The 20,540-nt window shown below is 50.2% G+C and overlaps 1 protein-coding gene across 6 annotated transcripts in view; it reads right to left on the bottom strand.

Moving 5' to 3' along the window:
• The window catches only part of LOC101844510 (maestro heat-like repeat family member 5), a 76,980-nt gene that overhangs the window by 34,102 nt on the left and 22,338 nt on the right, over positions 1-20,540 (bottom strand). For 5 of the 6 annotated variants that reach the window (XM_040736298.1, XM_040736299.1, XM_040736301.1 and 2 more), the window contains exons 5-13: positions 13,814-13,973; positions 12,428-12,480; positions 6,848-6,955; positions 6,445-6,561; positions 4,911-5,030; positions 3,902-4,126; positions 3,230-3,352; positions 2,475-2,554; positions 1,240-1,375 (exon numbers count right to left, since the gene is read on the bottom strand). In XM_040736298.1, coding sequence (XP_040592232.1) covers positions 1,240-1,375; positions 2,475-2,554; positions 3,230-3,352; positions 3,902-4,126; positions 4,911-5,030; positions 6,445-6,561; positions 6,848-6,955; positions 12,428-12,480; positions 13,814-13,973 — 1,122 coding nt within the window. The remainder of the gene's footprint in view (positions 1-1,239; positions 1,376-2,474; positions 2,555-3,229; positions 3,353-3,901; positions 4,127-4,910; positions 5,031-6,444; positions 6,562-6,847; positions 6,956-12,427; positions 12,481-13,813; positions 13,974-20,540) is intronic. The other variant, XM_040736302.1, reaches the window with a different exon arrangement.

The raw sequence follows: 20,540 nt of genomic DNA on the forward strand, positions 1-20,540 counted from the left end.
TGGCTTCATTTCTTCCTTCCTTCCTTCCTTCCTTCCTTCCTTCCTTCCTTCCTTTCTTTCTTTCTTTCTTTCTTTCTTTCTTTCTTTCTTTCTTTCTTTTTTGTTTTTGAGACTGGGTTTCCCTGCGGCTTTGGAGACTGTCCTGGAACTAGCTCTTGTAGACCAGGCTGGCCTTGAACTCACAGAGATCCGCCTGCCTCTGCCTCTGCTGGGATTAAAGGCGTGCTCCACCAATGCCCGGCTTGATGGCTTCATTTCTTAGGCTAGTGTTTCTCCACAGGGGTGACAGGCAGCTAGTCCCATGTGACAGGGCAGGAGACAGATTGAGTGGGGACAAACAGGGACCTGGATCAATGCTCCTGGCTCCCAGTGCTGACACTCAGTCCTTGGTTGCATTTCCTGCAGGGTCAAGGAGTCTTCTAGTCACTGTGTGCTTTTTAAGATGTCGAGGCAGACACTCCTCCTCCCGTTACCACAGTGCTTATCTGTCCTGATGCAGCCTGAGCCCCGTTTCACAGATAAGTAGGGGTCCTGGGGCAGGGGGTTCAGAAGGTGGCATTCCTACTGTCTATTCTTCTGAAATGTGTTCCTCTTGCTCCCTAGTCACTGTGGGGAGGTGGGGAGGGCTCACCATGCTTAAATTCCTGTAGAGTTCACTTTACAAAGTTGTCCTGCCTTTTGCCCCTGACACACGGGGCTGGGACTATGCCTGACAATCTCACGCGCCCTCTGGTGGCAGCCATGAGTCATGGCAAGCATCTTCCCGCAGGGCCTGCTTAGTGTTAAACAGGTGAGAACTAACCCTAGGCAGGCAGGTGTGAGTGAGATGCCGCCCACCCTGCAGGGACGGTTACTCCGTAAATCATCTTAGTGTGGCAGGACCAGTCCCTGAGTCCCTGCCATAGCAGGGACTTCATCTCTTTGAGAGGGCCATCCCCTCTCCTCTGTGAATTCCTTGGGTGACCGCAGGGTTTGGAGGCAGGGAAGCACGGTGGTGAGTGACATGGATTTTAGGTCAGCAAGGAGACCATGCGGACTCCTGAACAGGCACACATCCAGTAAGACGCCTACCCTAGCACGGCCCAAATGATGAGAATGGGCCATGTCCCAGGTGGACAAACGGGGACCCAGGGCCATTAGGACCCCTACCCGGCCTGTGGAGTGGCCAGGCCGTGTTCTCTACCTTGCCACACACAGAAGACGGAGCCTGGTGTCCCTGGGCTTAAGTGCAGGCTGTACCTGGATGTTGGGTGGCTCCAGGAAGAGACAGGTGTGCTTCTCCAGGGCCTCCAGCAGTGGCAGGGCAAAGACGCTGCGGAAGCAGACGGAGAGGAGCCGGGACTTCCTGTCCACATCCATGGGTGGCCTCAGAGCACTGTTGGGAAGGTGAAGGGTCCTGAGGGCCTGGGACCGGGAGGGCAGTGGTCAGGGCTCCGGCATCCCCTTGCATGTGTTTCTGACGGTGCAAACCTTACAGCCTTTTGCTTCTCACCAGGACTGGTGCACACATCTACCCCCCTGGTCTTCTACTGGTGCTGAATCAGCTCAAGCACGTGCCAGCTGAGGGCCTCTGAGGGAGCTGCTCCTGCAGCCAAGTACCTGCAGGGCTCACCGACTCATTCATGTCAGACTTGGCTTAACTGTCCCCTTTCAGCCAACTTAAGTCAGCCTCAGGCCATGCCCTGGGCTCTAGCAGAGCTCCGGGCTTAGAGGACCGTTCTATGAATCAACACTCTGTCAGCTGTCAATCAGCCTCTCTTACACAGTGCTGGGCTCTCGTACTCCTCTGCCTCATGAGGGCATTACTTCCCTCCCCATCTCACTTCCGTCTCTTTCCCAGCCCTGTGTGTGGTGTGCCTTTCCACTTCCAGGAGCTTGTCTGGAGAACAGCGGTGCTTGTTGCTGGCTTCCAGCTGGGTCCGACGAGACCAAACAGTCCCCAAGCACCCGGAGATCAACAGTGACTGTGCATTGGTGAATGTGTGGGTTGGCAGAGGAGAGGCACCTGGGGATGCGGTAGTCCAAGTGGATGTCCACCCAGCTGCATCTGCCACCCTGCCAAAGGCCATGTGGACTGCCCGCCGTGGTCTGAGAGCAGGCACCTCTGGTCTCCCGGTCCAACCTCCTCCCTGATCTGTGCGTGGAGACACAAACTGGGACCTGCGTCTCTGGCTCTGGGGCTCCTGAGCTTTCTGGACCAGCCTTCCCTCCCTCTTCCTGGAGCTTGGCTGGGTCTAGAGACAGCTTCTCTTTGGCCTCCTCCTAGATTCTTCCCTACTTGGAGGAGGGAGTCAGCTCACTGTTTGGAGTGTCTGTGCTCAGGATTAATGCTCCAGTCCCACTCCTGCCCCTGGCCTCCAGCGGCTCAGCTCCAAGCTGTGTCCAGCAAGGCCTTTGTGTGTGACCTCCCTCCACCTCGTCCAGAAAGCCTCTCAGGCAGGGGGCCAAGGCAGTCCCCACAGACTGTAACCTACCAGAGGCTGGAGACAACGTGGATGGTCTGCTGTCGGATGCTGGTGAACAGTGTGTCTTGGGGCTCTTTCTCCATTAGTATCTGTAAGTCCCCGGGAGACGGTACAGAGGCTCAGGCCTAACTGACTCCACCTCTGATACCAAGTCTTAGCCCTACCTCAGAATTTCATCACGCTATGCCACTGGGGCGGTGATGCTGTCTGTCTTTATCCATCTGGTAGTCAGACCTGGTTCCCCCCTTAGAGAGCCAGTGTGGCCTCTGGAATTAGACAGGCCAAGTCCAAGTCCTGGATCCTGAGTCCTAGCTGCCTGCCCCACCCTGTGCTAGCTCCAGGTTGCTGACTCTGGCTTCCTCTGAAATTATTCCCCTTTTCTGTTGGGTGTCAGGCAGAGGACAGGAGCCACCTGTCTTGATCAATGTCCTTTTCTCCTGATACTACTGCCCAGTCTTTTGTGCCTCTCCCACTGTCCCAGAGGGTCTATCTAGGAAGCAAGATAGGTTGGTCTGGGGGACCTGGGCCAAGAAAGCATGCGGAATAGCATGAACTAGCCTTTCTGGGCCTCAGTGGCATCGGCTGTACCGTGAGATCCCTGGTCGGCTCAGGGTCCCAGCAAGACCCATGGAACCTGGAGGGGAGGACTTGGAGTATTTCCAGATGGGCCGGAGGAGGGGGCTTCCTGTACCCGGAGTAGCTGCTGGTCTGAGGGAGGGGGCTCTGCTTAGGAGGGTTGCCTGAGCGCAGGGCTTGGCACGCACCGTCAGACATTCCAGGAGCTCGCTAGTCTGGGAGAACTCGTAGCTGTGGGCACCCTCACTCCGGCTGATGGCCCCTACCAGCATCGTGACGGCCGTAAGGAAGCTTTGTTTCAGGGTCTCATCCTGTGTAGTGAGGCCCCAGGGCACAGATTAGGCTGAGAGCCTAGGAGCTTGTGGAGAGAGCAAGAAGGGAGGCCAAGGCCACCATCTCCAGGTGCAGTTGGTCAGGGTGAGAGGGATGTGGCAGAGACCCTGGGCTGGGAACTTGTGGGTGGGGCTTTCTTCAGGAAGGGGCACATGCTCTTGTTTCAAACATGAGCCTGGCCATGTGAGCCTGGTCAAAACACAAGAGGGGCCTGTGAGGGTTTCTGGGGTGTGGTGGCTACAGCCTTGACGGGAAAGTCTTGCTGGTGGCCCTTGCAACAATCCGGGCTGTGGAGAGCCTTAGAGGCCTCTCAGTATACAACCCCTCCTCAAGTGAGGCCCCAGCATTTGTTTTGTAAGAGCTCCCTTTTGGTGTGATTCCAGGAGTTGGGGGAAGTGGGGAGGTGGGCATAGGCCACAGGTGGCCGTGGGTCCCTGACTCTGCAGTTGGGGCAGAGCGGAGCTGGAACCCGGCTCTGCTGTGGAGGGTGTGTGGGACTGGGGTGACGGGGACAAGGCGACCTGTACCCAGGAGCTGAAGCGGAAGTAGAAGATCATCCTGGACAGGATGTTGTCCACCCACGGCAGGATGTGGCTCTTGGCCCTGGCTGCCATCTGGCCATAGGAGAGGAGGATGGTGCTGCCAGCCCATTTCCACCGCAGGTCCTCGAGGCTCTGGCCGTGGGGCCGGGCAGGGGTGGATTCGGTGTCAGGCCTTGCCCACAGTCTACTGGAGTGGTGACAGGGCATACCCTGATCCCAGCAAGGTGGGAGGGGGTGTCTAGAGGGTCTTTGTTCACCAAATGAGAACAGCAGAAGTGGGATTGGCTTTTTAGGGGGTTGGACTGATTATACTAGGACACCAAGGGCTATGTGTAGGGCACTTGGTTCTGTTGGAACTTGAAGAGCTGGGGAGTCTCCTGTGATAGCCCTTTCCCTATAGTCCAGCACCTTTTTCTTAAAGAGTCTGGCACATCACACCCTTGTGGACTTCGGGGTCCCTGAAAATACCATGCTCCTACCCAGACAGACAGTAACGAGCCAAGGGGAGTTTCCTGCTTGGGTGTGGCCCAGAGTCACCTCTCCTCTCAGATGTCACCAGGGCACTAGCATGTGATATTATTTATCAGTGCCAGGTACCCTCTGAGACACTGAGGCAGGCACCTCGGTTCTGTAGGCTCGCTTCTGCCAGATGCGAAGACCCACTGGAGGCTTCCGGCCTTCTCTAGGATGCGGGGTTACGCATGAGCAGATCTGCAAAGCATCAAGAGGCCTCCCCCACCAAGGACCCCGTGCAGCGGGCCCTGGGCACTGTGTCTTCCAGGGGGAGCCGCGCAGAGTGCAGTGAGGTGCATGGAGTGACATGGAGTCCCTCCCAGTGTTCGTAAGCACTTCTCAGGCCGGTGTCCCCTGTCCATAAATCCTAGCCTCAGTGACAGCCAGAACCCCACAGTGGTTGTTATGCTTTCCTTCAGGCAGTGTGGGGTTTGATGCCCCGCCTCTCCTTTCCCTGCAAGCCCGAGAGCCCTGTTGATACCTTCAGGGAGAAGCTCTGCAGGCTCCACTTGATGGGTGTGCTCTTTCCAAACTGTTCTAGGACGGCCCAGGCATCATCCAAGTGGCGTACTGCAGCCAGGCCCACTGTGAGAGCAATGCCCTGTGGGCGAGGCCCCAGAGTCTGCGCCCTGGACTCACACACACTTTAGGACACACAACTCAGAGCTGAGACACCCGTGAGGTGTCTCTTGTGGAGTCTGTGGGTGGGGTTGGGGAGGGAAGGGGTACAGAGGAAGCCTTTGGGGTTGGCTGTCTCTCATGACAGCTCTGAACAGACATGCTCAGGTGCAGGAATGAAGATATGTACGAGAACCCAGGGACGAGGTTATGGCTTAGTTTGTGACTGAGTCAGGGTCTATGCTGTGATTAGGGCTCAGGGCTCAGGGCTCAGGGCTCAGGGCTCAGGGCTCAGGGCTCAGGGCTCGGACTCAGGACTTAGGGCTCAGGGCTCAGGGCTCGGGCTCAGGACTTAGGGCTCAGGGCTCAGGGCTCAGGGCTCAGGCTCAGGGCTCAGGGCTCAGGGCTCGGGCTCAGGACTTAGGGCTCAGGGCTCAGGGCTCAGGCTCAGGGCTCAGGGCTCAATACTTAGGGCTCAGGGCTCGGGCTCAGGGCTCAGGGCTCAGGGCTCAGTACTTAGGGCTCAGGGCTCAGTACTTAGGGCTCAGTACTTAGGGCTCAGGGCTCAGTACTTAGGGCTCAGGGCTCAGGGCTCAGGGCTCAGTACTTAGGGCTCAGGGTCAGGGCTTAGGGCTCAGGGCTTAGGGCTCAGGGCTCAGGGCTCAGGGCTCAGGCTCAGGGCTCAGGGCTCAGGGCTCAGTACTTAGGGCTCAGGGCTCGGGCTTAGGGCTCAGGGCTTAGGGCTCAGGGCTCAGGGCTCAGGGCTCAGGGCTCAGGGCTCAGGGTGTGACCAGGATCAGTGACTATTGTGAGATGATGGCAGAGATCAGGATGTGCAAGATGAAGGCTCAAAATGTAACCAGGATTAGAGTCCATGCCAGGGATTAGTATAAGACAAGGATCAGGCCTCAGTGAGTGTTCATGGTCTCAGGTTGTGAGCAGCACCAGGGCTCAGTGTGTGACCAGATCAGGGCTCTGACAGTATGGCTAAGACTGGAGCCCATGAATAGGACCAGGGCCCAGCATGTAGCCAGGACGAGAGCTTAGGATGTGACTAGCACCAGGGCTCAGAACGTGACTGGAATGAGAGCCCATTGTATGAGACTTATAAGGGACCAGTGTATGACCAGGATGGGGACCTCAGTGTGACAAGACTCAGGAGAGCTCAATGTGTGACCAGGGTCAGGGCACAGTGTGTGACAGGATTCCAATGTGTGATGGAAATCAGGGATCAGTAGGTGACTAGCGCAAGTCACTTCATGATCAGGATCAGGGCGCAGTATATGACCATGGCCAAAGCTAAGGTTTGGGCTAGGCAGTTAGAGGACCGAAGGAGACTGGGCTTTCTCACCCCCACCTTGTGCCTTTACCCCGCCCCCCGCCGCTTGTGCCCTCACCTCCCTCTGCTTGGGCCACTGGTGAGACGTTTCCAAGAGGGTTTTGAGGTGTGTCCTGATGGTGGCGCTGTTCTCTTCAGCTTGAAGGATTAGCCCATAGTAGGTGAACAGGAAGTCCTGTGGGGTTCAACATACTGTCCTGAGTGGGACACACCTGGCCTGAGCTCCTGTGACCAACTTCCCTGGGTTCCCTGACCTTCTCTTCCCTTCCCATCTTGCCCCAGGGTGGCCTTAAACCCCAGCCTCTGGTGAGGGAGGGAGACACTTCTAGTCTAGCTGCCCAGGCCTGGTTCCTATTCCCGTTAGGCCCCACCATATTTCTTTCAAGGACCATGTGTTCTATGACCGAGCCCATGGGCCTATGCGGCAAGCAGGCTGGGGTCTCTGGGGGCAGTGGGCCTACCTTTTCTGGGGTGTGCTCTTGCTGTGTCCGGCCAGACTTGGTAAGGGTCCACAGCAATTCCTTGGACCACACATCTGTGTTCAGGAATGGCACCGACTTTCTGGCCATCTGTGAGCAGGTGGGGCGGGCAGGGCTGGAGGCACTACCCCCGCCCCCAGCCCAACAGCCCTGACTCCATCATGCCCTGTCTACCCCTCCCTGGGCTTCCAGGACTCAGCTCTTTTGCTCATTGGATGGATCTCAGAGACGGGGAACACACTCCTCAAGGTGCCCCCAGATATGTCAGGACATCCACAAGTCTGGGAGTCTGGATTCCCAACATAAGCAGAGGGCTCAGACCAGCCTTGTCAGTGAAAGTGGCCCTGAGACAGGGTGGGAACCATAGGCAGGACTCTGTCTGTTTCATCTGAAGTGTGTGCCAGTGCCTGGCAGGGTGGTAGACTCTGGTGGGTACTCCACTGTTTCTCAGAGAGATGAACAATCAAGTGAGTGAATGCAATGCCCTTTCTAGATGCAGGATTCTGGAAGTCCCCACCCTAGGTCAACAGGATGCCTGTAAAGATCTTCGTTTCCAATATCCCCAGATTCCACAAGTCAACAACTCTGAGGTTTTTGTTTCCAACATTCTTCTGGTGTTAGGGATATCCTCTTAACCCCCAAATCTTATAAAATACTGACAAATGTTCAAAGAAATTTGTTTAAAAAAATAAACTAAGTTGAAACATACAGTTGAGAAAAGGTGTCCCTTTTCTCCCTTTTGGAATGGTAATGTCCATTCTGTGCCGTTGCCTGTTGGGAGTGTGTAATTTACTTTTTGATTTTACAGGGGTTACAGTTAAGAGACTGCCTTGAGTCTCAGGTGAGACTTTGGACTTTTCAGCCGCGTTGAGACTGTGAAAACTATGGAGTCTTTTGGAGTTGGATTACATTAATTTTGCATGACGATATGGCTGTGAGCCTGTGGTGGTTTGCATGGTAATGGTCCCACAGGCTCATGTGTTTGAATGGTAATGGTCCCACAGGCTCATGTGTTTGAGCGCTTGCTCCCAGCTGCTGGGACCACTTAGGAAGGGTTAGGAGGAGGTGTTGTGTTTTTTTGGAGGAGCTGTGTCTCTGGGGGTGGGCTTTGAGGATTCAAAAGCCCACCCCATTTCTAGTTTGTTCTCTCTGTCGCCTGTTTGTGGAGCAGATGTGAGCTTTCAGCGGTTACTGCGGCGTGTGACTGCCTGCCCGCTGCCACGTGCCCCGCCATGGTGGTCACGGACCTTCTGAAACCTCAAGCGGGCCCCCGATTACATGTTTGCCTTTATAAGTTTTCTTGTTCATAATGTCTCTTCACAGCAATAGATAAGTATCTATGACACTCTGATTGAAAGTGACAAAAGGGGACATCTGATGAAGGTGGCAAAAGCTCAACCCGTCAAATATTTAAAAAGTGGAAACTGGAGGCTGAGACTATGGCTCAGTGGCTAAGGGAGCTTTCTGGGCAAGCTTGAGGACCTGAGTTTGAATTCTCAGCATCCACATAAAAATCAAAACAACAAACAAACAAACAAAGAAACCAGGCATGGCTGCATGTGTCTGTAATGCTAGCACTAGAGGTGTGTGTGGGGTGGGGTGGGGGGAGTAAAACCAGGTGGATTCGGGGAGAGCTTGCTAGTCAGCTAGTTTTTCAAAAATGGTGAGTTTCAGGTTCAGTTAGAGACCATCATTGAGGCAGAAAGCAATAGAGAAAGACAGCCGATGCTCAGATGGCCGTGCACACAGACACACTCATGTGATGCTTTATAATCTCCCCCGAACAAATAGACAATATTTAAAAAAATGGAAATTAAAGTAATGGCATAACTTGAGCCAAGACTGCACGAAGACTAGATGCATAATGTCATTTCCACCAACTGTGGACCACAGACAATATGGTCCCATTAAGTCGAAATGGATCTGGGAAATTTCTACTGTGGCTGTCATAGTGTCTTTCTTTGTTCATGTGTTTTTTTTCTTTTTCTTTTTTTTTTGTGGTAATGTGGTGATGCTGGTGGGAACAGGATAAGAACCACCAGAACTGTCCAATCTGACACACACAATTATGGTGATGTGTGTAGTCCTTGGTCACGGTAAATGACTCTGTTGTTGGCTCATGCATCTAGTCCTTTGATCGCTGAGTATGTGCGCTGCTTACTAAAGAAGTCTCTACAACAGTGTCAGCCCCACACAGCTTGTGTGTACTGTCTCTTCCTTCATCCAGGCCCTGTGAGCACAGCACTGAAGATGCCCAACAGTTCTGTAACTAAAGTGCTCTTTAATTACAGCACTTGACAGCTCTTTGTGTATGTGCGAAGGTTTTGGCAACAGCAATAAAAAAACAACATTGACATCAATTAAAACCTGAAATACATTTGTCTAAGCAACTAAACTTTTAGGAATTTACCCTAAAGAAGTCCTAAATTAGAGACACCGTGAACCTGAGGGGGACTGCCTTGCAGGGAAGAAGACTAACTTAGAGCGCCCCCTGTAGGTAGGACTGCTTGTGTCATCCCTAGCTCCCAGCCCTGAGATGGCAATTGCTCTCTACAGATGGCAGAACCTGATTAAAGCGTGCTTGTCTGGGCTGGGTCCTACTCTTGGTCCTCTCCCCGCACTCTAGGATACAGAACAGATGCCAGCTTAATCTCAGAGCACAGTGGCTGCTTGTGCTTGGAAGCCTCCAGGTTACCCAGAAGCAGGTGTGTGTGTGTGTGTCTGTGTGTGTGTGTGCTGTACATTCTCTTCAGAGCTGAGCTGTCAGGGATGATACAGGGCAGGCACCACTGCACTTAGAAAAACCTAACTAGTTGAAACGCTGAAGCCTTTTTATTCCCAATTAATGTATATATGGATATATCATGTATATAATATGCAATGTATTATACAGTACATAATATGTACAACATGCATTGCATGTATAACACATACTATATATTATATATATATTGCATACAACACACACACACACATACACAGACACACAGGTCAGAGACGTTGCTTAGTAGTTAAGAGCATTGGCTGCTCTTCTGGAAGAACTGGGATCAGTTCCCAGCACCCACATGGTGGCTCATAACCATCTGTCACTCCAGTTCCATGGGATCCATTGCCCTTTTCTAACTTCTGCAGAAACATGCCTGGTACACAAGCATGCATGAAGGCAGAGCATCCACACACATAAAATGAAAATAAAATTAAAAATGCTCTTAATTTATGATGATGGTGATGATGGTGATGATGGTGATGATGGTGATGATGGTGATGATGGTGATGATGGTGATGATGGTGTGTGTGTGTGTGTGTGTGTGTGGTGTGTGTGGTGTGTGTGTGTGTGTGTGTGTGGTGTGTGTGTGTGTGTGTGTGTGTGTGAGTGTGTACTTGTGCTATGGCATGTGTGTGGTCAGATGGAAACTTGAGGTAGTCCATTCTCTCCTTCATGTGGGTCCTGGGAATTGAATTCAGCTCACCAGGTTTGGTGCAAGTACCTTTACTCACGGGGTGCTCTCATCACTTAAAACTTTCAGGCGTAGTTCACATACAGTAGAATTCACAGTGCAAAGGGTAAGAGATTTGAACACACATTAGAACTGGGAGATTCATTACTTCCTGCTACTGGTGTCTGCATAGAGCTCCAGCAGGACCCTTCCCGATATCCTAAGTCAGTGGAATTTCTGGAATTGCACTAAGGGTGAGTGTTTCTGAGATCCATCCATGCTGCTGCCTGCACCAGGACCTCATTCCTGTTTTTTTTTTTTTGAGTGTAGAATTTGGTTGGTTTGGGTTGGTTTGGGTTCAGGAGTGTTCTCTTTGCCTGGCTCCCTGAGGTAGACACTGAGTTGGGGGATCTGCCAGCTCCAGGCGTCTCCAGTTTGAGGCTAGAGCAAGATGGCTGCTGTGCACTTTGTGCAGGCATGTGCAGGGTGTGCAGAGCCTCACGGAGTTCTTCTAAGTATCACTGGGAGTTTTCTTCGCTGGGCACAAAACCCAGGGGGAAACCGCTGTCCTGAGCAGACATCCCATTCCACCTGCGGTCACTGTCATGCGACTGTGACACCTAACATGCTTTGGGGTGACGTGTGACCCAGTCACCTGTCCCCAGGCCTTGTTGGTGGAGTTCAGACCTGCTTTCCTGTGTCCACTTGCTAGGCAGCCAGCGAGTAAGCTCTTTACTCTTGTGCAAACACGCTGTCCAGGGACTGGTGTGCTTGCTGCAACAGCTGGCTTGCCTTGGAATGAGAAGATCCCACACTGTCATTCTCATTTCTTCGACAGAAACAGGACTACTGAGACCTTCTCTTTCCTCTTGTTTTAGTTCTGGTAATCTGTGTTTTGCAGGGAATCCTTTAATAAGTAATATGCTTGTACCGTCGTTAATTATTCTTCGCTGAAAGCGATTTTCCCCCTCTTAATCAGTCTAGCCATCTTTCCTTTCTCTGTACTTGCTAGGTAGACAAGGCTGGTCTCAAGCTTATGGCATTCTGAGTGCATTTTTCCTTCCTCCTGTTTATTTTGGGTTTAGTTTGCTCTCCCCTGGTAGCTTCCAACAACGAAGCTGTATGCCCTTTCTAATACAAAAAGCTTTCTGTGTCTCAGGATGTTCAAATGCTTTCATTAATGGTCACTAAAAATATTATTTACTTTTCCTTCAGATGTCTTTCCCGTATTTTACTGAGAAGTGAGTTGACTGATCTCCAAGCATTTGGAATGCTTTCAGACGTGTTTTAACACTGACCTCGTCTATGTTTCGGTCATAGAAAGTCTTGTTTGGTTTCAGTCCCTTTAAATTTAATCAGGCATTGATACACAGCCAGTCCTATTCCCAGTAGCGAGGAGCGCCCATCACATGAACGTGGCTAACGATGCCTCTGGTCTTCCAGTCTTGCTGCTCCGTTCCATCTCCTCACCCTACTCCAGCTTCTCGGTCTGCTGCCTGCCACAGCGCTGATGACCAACACCGAGGGACATCCCTTCCCAACTGCCTCTAACCCCATTTTACAGATCAGCAAACTAAGCCCCAGAGAGGCAAAGGAAGTCAGCCCAGGCCACAGTTGTGAGGAGTTGACCTTGGACATGAGCCCAGGACAAGCCCCTCACTTGGGAAAGGGTCAGAGATAGGTCTGCCCCGACACTGCTTCTGATGCTATCACACCTCCAGTGGACCTTAGCTGGTCTCTGTCCTTCCCAGTCTTAACTCTGGCCCCTGTGTCCTTTCTGGTCCCCCAGGTATGAGTGGCAAGGGTTTGATTGTGTTGAGAGTCTTCTCTGTGCTGACACAGAGTGTCACATCTCTGTGCTGAGTGTCTAGTGACCACAACTTAAATCCTTGGTCAAGCTACCTCCTGCCCCTGGGCTATGTGCTTATCTGTAAGTGGAAATTGTTTGTCTATGCCCCGGCCATACCTATCTCCCCTTCCTCCTTCTCGCCCCTTCATCCTCCCCACCTCTCCCTTTCCCCTTTTCCTCCAAGGCCACAGCAGGGGCTCCCGTGTGAACTCTCACAGCTGTCTCTCCCTCACTGATGTCCCTCAGAAAGTCTGGGGTGACGAGATACCTCTATACCTGGGACAGCAGATCTTTCCAGCTCTCTCTGTCTTCTTTCTTGAGAAGCTCCTCTGTGGGAGAAGGGAGTGGGTTACAGGCCAGGTTACACCCCCCAGACACCAGCCTGCTCTTGCCTGGTGGGATCCACAGGGCTGGGGGTAGGGTAGGACATGAGCTGAAATGGAGTTCGGGGTCCAGAGATCTGGGCTGGAAGTTATTGGAGGGGCCCTTTGGAGGGAGCATGGTCCTTTGGGATGGGCTGCGGTCCCTTTAAGTATGGGGAAAAAAGGCTGGGAAGGGACGCTTTGTGGGGTTGGAAGGTGATGTGGGATAATGCTCTTGTTCAGTGTAAGGATTTGTCACTCATATTGGTTTAATAAAATGCTGACTGGCCAGTAGCCAGGCAGGAAGTATAGGCAGGGTTACCAGGCTAAGAGAATGCTGGGAAGAGGAAGGCAGAGAGGCAGTCTCCAGCCAGATGCAGAGGAAGCAAGATAAGAGTGCCTTACTGAGAAAATGCACCAAGTCACGTGGCTAAACATAGATAAGAATTATGGGTGAATTTAAGTTGTAAGAGAAAGACAGTAATAAGCCTGAGCAACAGGCCAAGCAGTTTATAATAAATATAAGCCTTTGTGTGTTTATTTGGGATTGAATGGCTCTAGAACCTAGTGGGACAGAAACTTCTGTCTACAGGAAGGTCTTCTGGGAAATTTGGAAATTCCACCAGGTAGGAAGGGCTTGCTTTGGGGGGGGGGTCCCAGGTTTGAGCATAAAATCTCCAGAACTTCTGCCTCTTCTCTGTCTGAACTTGTTAGCTGCTGACCTATTGCTACCAAGGCCTGGCTGGATGTGGCTCATACTGGCTGTCTCTTACAGGAAGCCCTCTGGGTAGCCCTACAGTGGCCTCTGGGCAGCTGGTCCCCTGTCACAGCTCTGCACCTTCCCAACTGGGCGGTCATAAGGACAGCACATGCTTGTCAAGAGTGAATGAATGAGATCAGGCAGAAGGGGAGGGTCCAGGGCAGCCTGGGTGAGCCTGACCACCAATACCACCTCTTTGAGCTGGGATTCTCATCTTCCTTGTGTGGCTAAGGGAGGGGACCAGTGAAACAGCCACTGTATGGAAGGGTCAAAGCGGAGAGGCAACTTCACAGGGTCTGGGCCAACTCCTGGACTCTATCAGACAGTGGTGCAGAGGACCTTCTGTGGGAAGGTCCCTAGCATGACCAGGGCTGCTGAAGGGTCATGAGGCATGGGCTCAGAGCTGCTGAGGGGGCTGGTTAGACTGCAGGGGCTTGGGGTGGCACGTGTAGCCATGGCCATGGGGAGGAGTGATCCCAGAGGCCCTTCACGGTCTCCCTTCATTGCCTGGTCTTCGACTCATCCTAGGGCAGCACGTACCTTGAGAGGACAGGACGCCCAGCACATACAGCAGGCTGCGGTGTGGGAAGACACCCGTCAGGAGCTCTGTCTCCAAGTGCTTGGCTACCGCTGACCACGAATGCCGACAGAGGGCCAGTAGCACATTGCTGGCTGCATCTTGGTATATGTCGTCCAGGTCCTGGGCCGGGGAGGAAGGGTGGTCAGGGGGAGGGGGACAGATAGGACAGGGTGAGAGTGGCATGCACCAGCCCAGCTGGGCACATGCTTTGCCTTCACCAAGCCATCTTTTGGATGGGACACCGGCTAAGGGAGCCTGACGCTGGGCTAGAACCTCAGAACACAAACACAAGCTCTGTTTTCGCTCCCCAGCCTTTGCTGCCAGTTTGTCTCCGCCTGGAGCTCCAATCCCACTTGGTCTATCTAAACCTTAGTCCCTTTTTAAAACCCACTGGCAGGCCTGTGTTCAGGACATCGTTCACAGGGCCTCTGACTAAAGTCACCTTTTCCACAGAGCCTAGGCTGCTTAATCACCCCCTTTAATTCTCTTTCACCACGAGTTTTGAGCAGAGGCCACATTCTACCCTAAGACATTGGCCTAGACAGCCAAGGTAGGTGTGTAATGCTCCACAGCAGAATCCAGCCAACCAGCTCCCTGTCTGCTGCACCAGGGCCAGTCCCAGACGGCCAGGAGCCCAGTGTCTGGTGGGTACCACACAACTCTTTCCACAAGTGTGCTGTGATTGGCAGAACCGTCTCCAACCCGCTCAGGGTGCTGTTGGGTGGGGCTGGAGAGGCTGCAGGACACAGCTACCCGTGTGTATCTGATGGTTGGGCAGCATCTGTAGGGGCAGATGTCCAAGCCCCCTCCCCGTGATTCAGGAAATTGTCCTGTGAAATCAATATACCACTTATAGCTTATTATAGGCTCGGCTGCAAGAGCCTCTTGTTAATACACTCGATTGAATCTGATTTTGCCCTTCCGAAACACACACACACATACACACACACACACACACACACACACAAAGTCCCTCATCTAAAGCTATGTTTAGGAGATTAAAAAGAGGGAGCAACAGTGGTCATGTTCTGGAAGCTAGGAGCTGAAGGACAAGGGAACTGGAAACAGAGTGATGCCAGCTGCAGAAGCACCATCCCCTCCGTCTGGAGGGAAGGGTGGTCCTGGATCCCTCACCTTTGGAGCTGAGGTAGGAGGGAAGTGTCCGCGGACATGGCACAATACTGCTTCCTTCTTCTACAGGTCACACTCCACAGCCAGGATGTCCCCGTGCTCCCTGGTGATCTCACTGGCCTGCAACGTGAGGCCGACCCTGGTACCTGTCTACACTGTCCCTTGGCTTCCAGATGTTCTGGCCAAGTCCTGTACCTTTCCACCAGTGCCTCAGCTTGGCTGACCCACCTGCCTGTCCATCAGGAAGAAGCTTGGACTGGCCCTGCCTGCTCCCTACAGCTGCTCTTGATCACGGAGCAGTTAACCCCCTCTGCTGGGCCTTGTGTCTAACCCTGGACTGCAGCATCCCAGGCACTAGGAGGTCCCTGGTACAGCGGGCAACAGTGTGTCCAGGCACAACTTGGGCAGAACTCTGAATGTCATAGGGACGGAACCACTCAACCCGCTACCCAGTACACCCAGGAAACAGCTGTGTGGAGAAGCTAGAGGCTGCACACAGTCAAAAATTTCAGGGATCCATCTCAGTTGGCAAAATACTCACTGTGGACAGCACAAGTACCGAGTTCAAGTCATAGAACTATATAAAAAAAAGCAGGGCGTGGTGATCCATGCCTATAACCCCGGTGCTAGGGAGGAAGGGGTGGATCCCTATAATTGGCTGGTCAGCCAGCTTTTCCTAATCAGTGAGCTCCAGGGTCCAGTGAGAAAGTGTGTCTCAAGGAACACAGTGTCTTCCTGAAGAATGTCTCCTGAGGTTGACCTATGGCCTCCGTGCGCATGGGTATGTGTGTACACACACATGGGCACCTGCAAACGAACATATATGTACTCACGGTAAACAAAAAGTGAAGACTGATGTACTCAACCAGGAGAGGACATGGTATCCCTGAATGCTGCTGCAAGCAGTTCAAGGTGTGACAACATACACCTTTTGTTTTAATCCCTGGCTCCTGGCTCACAGGCCTCTCCCCAAGGCAGGGCACAAAATCTAGAATTATCTTCCATGTCCTAGTTAGCTTTCTATTGCTGCAATAAACACCATGACCAAAGCACTTGTGGATGAAAGGGTGTATTTCACCTTGTGGGTTACAGTCTGCCACATAGGCGAGCCAAAGTAGGAACTCAAGGCAGGAGGTTGAAACAGAAACCATGGAAAAATATTGCTTATTGGCTTTCTCCTTGCATACATGCATGCACACACGCACGCACGCACGCACGCACTCACGCACAGAGGCCAGGGGGCCCCTGAGCAGACAGCCCTTGATTGCTTCCCCAGCTAGACCATTGCACATTAAATAGAGTCTGCACGGGAACTAGAAAGGTCGGAGTTCACAGAGTTTCCTTGATAGCTCAACAGAGAGATGTTTCTGGAGGTTGGGAAAGGGCAAGGATGCCTATTTCCTTCTGTACACCCCCCTCTACGCATTTTCATCGGTATGCTTTGCAATATCTTCTGTAAAAATGAGAATGCTTGAGAGTGTCTTCCCCTGAGTTCCCTTAGCTGCTTTAGGAGACGAAGGGAAGATGAGGATGTGGTCATGGGAGTTCCCATCTGTGACTGTTGGCCAGGGGGATGGGCATGACAGCTTGGGTTGTGACAGTATCTAAAGGGGGCGGGCAGTCTGGGAACTTAGCCCCAGCCTGTGGAAATGGATGCCACCTCCAGGGAGAGAGTGTCAGGGTATCCTTGGTTTGAGGGACACCCTGTGGCTGGCTACAGCCACACAGCGGCTTGATTTTAGAACCACCCACACCTCTCCAAGGTCACAAACACCTGCAATGATTGAAGTGGGAAAGTACAGACAAGATGTCGGCTTTCCCCAACACTCAGGGAGAAATTTTTGGAAAAAAATAAAATTGAAAGAGACAAATATTCCAATAGATGAGCAAATCACAGCTCAGAAACATAAGAAGCAAGAAAAAACAAAGTGTCGTAACTCCTCCATAAGACTGCATCTCTTTAATTACTAAATCAAAGATACAGAAATAGCTGATATGTCAAAGTATTAATCAAAAATAATAAGTGTCATCAAAGTGGATTCAAACAAGCAGATCAAGAAGTAAGAAGGAACCTCAGAACCTGGGCAAGAAAAGTCAGCACCACCAAGGAATTCACCAAGAAATCTGAGCGTCTGAAAGCAGCAAACAAAGCAACAGCTGAGCAGAAGGGCCGGAAATGAAAAGCTCAGCATATCAAACAGAGCCCGCTGGAAAGGAAGAGCTGCCATTAGCGTATGGAACAGAGCACTGGAAAGGAAAAGCCACCATCAGGTTAGGGCAAGGAGTAGAAAAAAAACATTAGGAATTTAACTTGAGGTTGAGGAGATATTATATTCAGAGACTAATAAAAGAAAAAGATATACACGGCCACAGCTTGTGGGAATTCTGGGGCCCAATCACAAAACCAAAAATAAGAGCCTATGGGTGGAAAAAGGCCTGACTACAAATGGAAGGGAAAGAAAACATATTTGATGAGGGACACAGCAGAAAACTTCCAAATCCAGGGAAGGAGAGGGCAGCCATGAACAAGTGTAATTTAGAACCCAAATAGACATGACTAGGAAAGAATAACTCAGTGTCGTTATAGTCAAAAAGCCAGGAGTAGAGAACGAAGACACAATTCTGAGTACTCAAGAGGAAAATGCCAACTCAAAGACCATCTGGTCAGACCAACACTGGATTTCTCAGGGCAGAGGCTTCAAACCTTTTTTTAAGCTCTGAGAATAAATAGCTGTCAACCAAGATTGCCATACTCACCCATTTTACCTTTAAAAAACAATGGAGAAATAAAGACTTTCCAACATAAACACAAACCAAAGGGATTCAGTGACTACTAGGTAGTATTGCAGAAGATACCTGAAGAAGGAAAAGACAGTCACAGATCCAGGCGCTCAGAACAGAGTTAACTCCATCAGAGAAATGGGTGAACAAATGGTAAGTAGGAAATGATCAGACATGCCCAGCTCAGTAAGCAAACAAAGCTCTGAGGTGAATAAGGGAGAAGAAAAGAACACTGCTTAAACCAAATATGTTGACAAAAAGTCAAACGTAGGAATCGGCAAATACATCTCAATAATAAACTAAATATAAATGGTTTCAATTATATTGAAATGTATGGTTTCACAGGCTTGCTGATTGGATTTACAAACAAGGCTGTTTTGTTGCCTGTGAGACGCATTCTTCTTAAAGATAATATGGCCAAGTTGAGAACACTGCCAAATGTTCAGAGTTTACATTATGGTTAAGTCAATCCTGGTGAGAGAGCCTGCAGAAGCCGGAGTTATTAACTTCCTTTTGCCGGCAATTATTTTTATGTATATGTGAATGATACTGCTTTAGGAAATATTAAGTTCCTCCATTCTTGTGTGTGTGTGAGTGTGTGTGTGTGTGTGTGTGTGTGTGTGTGTGTGTGTGTAAATAAAAAAGGAGAGATGTATTCAACATGGCCAAAGTGGGAAGAGCCATTCCATTAATTTTTTTTAAACAGGGTTTCTCTGTGTGATCCTAGCTGTCCTGGAACTTGCTCTCAGGGATCCACCGAGAGACCAGACTGGCCTTGAACTCAGGGATTCATCTGCCTCTACTTCCCAAATTGCTGGGATTAAAGCATGTGCCGTCACTAACTGGCTGCATTCAGTTTAAAAACTAAAGAGTTCAAAAGACTTAATTTCATAATCAGTGAGGAAGAAGAGAAGGCAAGTATATAATTCAGCCCCACGGTGTTGGTTGACTTATACTAGAGCTGTTATGTTTTCTCTAGTAGATACATGTGTGTAAAATTTGAACACAACAATTCCATAAACAGAGACAATATTTCTTGGCTGACTCATTTCTGACAAATTAACTTATGATATGATAGTTTATATAAGTGACCCAAAAAACTCCGCAAGGGAACTCCTAGAGCTGATAAACACCTTTATCAAAGTGGCAGGATACAAAGTAAACTAAAAAAAAAATCAGTGGCCCTATTATATACAGACGATGAAGTGACTGAGAAAGAAATCAGAGAAACCTCACCCTTTACAATAGCCATAAACAGCATCAAATATCTGGGGATAATGTTAACCAAGGAAGTGAAAGACCTGTATATCAAGAACTTTGAGTCTTTAAAGAAAGAAATCAAAGAGGATACCAGAAAATGGAAAGATCTCCCATGCTCTTGGATTGGTAGGATCAACATAGTAAAAATGGCAATCTTGCCAAAAGCAGTCTACAGATTCAATGCAATCCCTATCAAAATCCCGGCACAATTCTTCACAGACCTGGAAAGAACATTAATCAACTTTATATGGAAAAACAAAAGGCCCAGGATAGCCAAAACAACCCTATACAATAAAGGAACTTCAGGAGGCATCACCATACCTGACTTCAAGCTCTATTATAGAGCTATAATCCTGAAAACAGCTTGGTATTGGCACAAAAATAGGCAGGTTGACCATTGGAACCGAATTGAAAACCCTGATTTTAACCCACACACCTATGAACACTTGATTTTTGACAAAGAAGCTAAAAAAGAAAAGAAAACATCTTCAACAAATGGTGCTGGCATAACTGGGTACTGGCATGCAGAAGACTGCAGATAGATCCATGTTTATTGCCTTGTACAAAACTTAAGTCCAAATGGATCAAAGATCTCAACATAAATCCAGCCACACTGAAACTTTTAGAAGAGAAAGTGGGAGATACTCTTCAACGAGTTGGTACAGGAGACCACTTCCTGAATATAACACCAGTGGCACAGACACTGAGATCGACAATTAACAAATGGGACCTCATGAGACTAAAAAGCTTCTGTAAAGCAAAGGACACAGTCAACAAGACAAAAAGGCAGTCCACAGAATGGGAAAAGATACTCACTAACCCCACATCTGACAGAGGGCTAATCTCCAAAATATACAAAGAACTCAAGAAGCAAGTCTCCAAAACACCAAGGGATCCAATTAAAAGGTGGGGTACAGAACTAAACAGAGAATTCTCAATAGAGGTGACTAAAATGGCCAAGAGACACTTAAGAAAGTGCTCAACATCCTTAGCCATCAGGGAAATGCAAATCAAAACAACTTTGAAATACCATCTTACTCCTGTCAGAATGGCTAAAATCAAAAACACCAAAGACAATTTATGCTGGAGAGGATGTGGAGAGAGGGGAACACTCCTCCACTGCTGGTGGGAGTGCCAACTCGTACAGCCACTTTGGAAAGTAATATGGAGACTCCTCAGGAATATGGGAACCAATCTACCACAAGACCCAGCAATTCCACTCTTAGGCATATATCCAAAAGAGGCAAATTCATACAACAAGGGCATCTGCTCCACTATGTTCATAGCAGCATTATTTGTAATAGCCAGAACCTAGATGCCCCTCAACTGAACAGTGGATAGAGAAAATGTGGTACATTTACACAATGGAGTATTACTCAGCAGAAGAAAACAATGGAATCTTGAAATTCGCAGGTAAATGGATAGCACTGGAAGAAACCATCCTGAGTGAGGTAACCCAGTCACAAAAAAGACAAACATGGTATGTACTCACTCATATATGGATTTTAGACATGG

This window comes from Mesocricetus auratus, unplaced genomic scaffold (genome assembly GCF_017639785.1).
Source record: "Mesocricetus auratus isolate SY011 unplaced genomic scaffold, BCM_Maur_2.0 Super-Scaffold_100055, whole genome shotgun sequence".
NCBI lineage: Eukaryota > Metazoa > Chordata > Mammalia > Rodentia > Cricetidae > Mesocricetus > Mesocricetus auratus.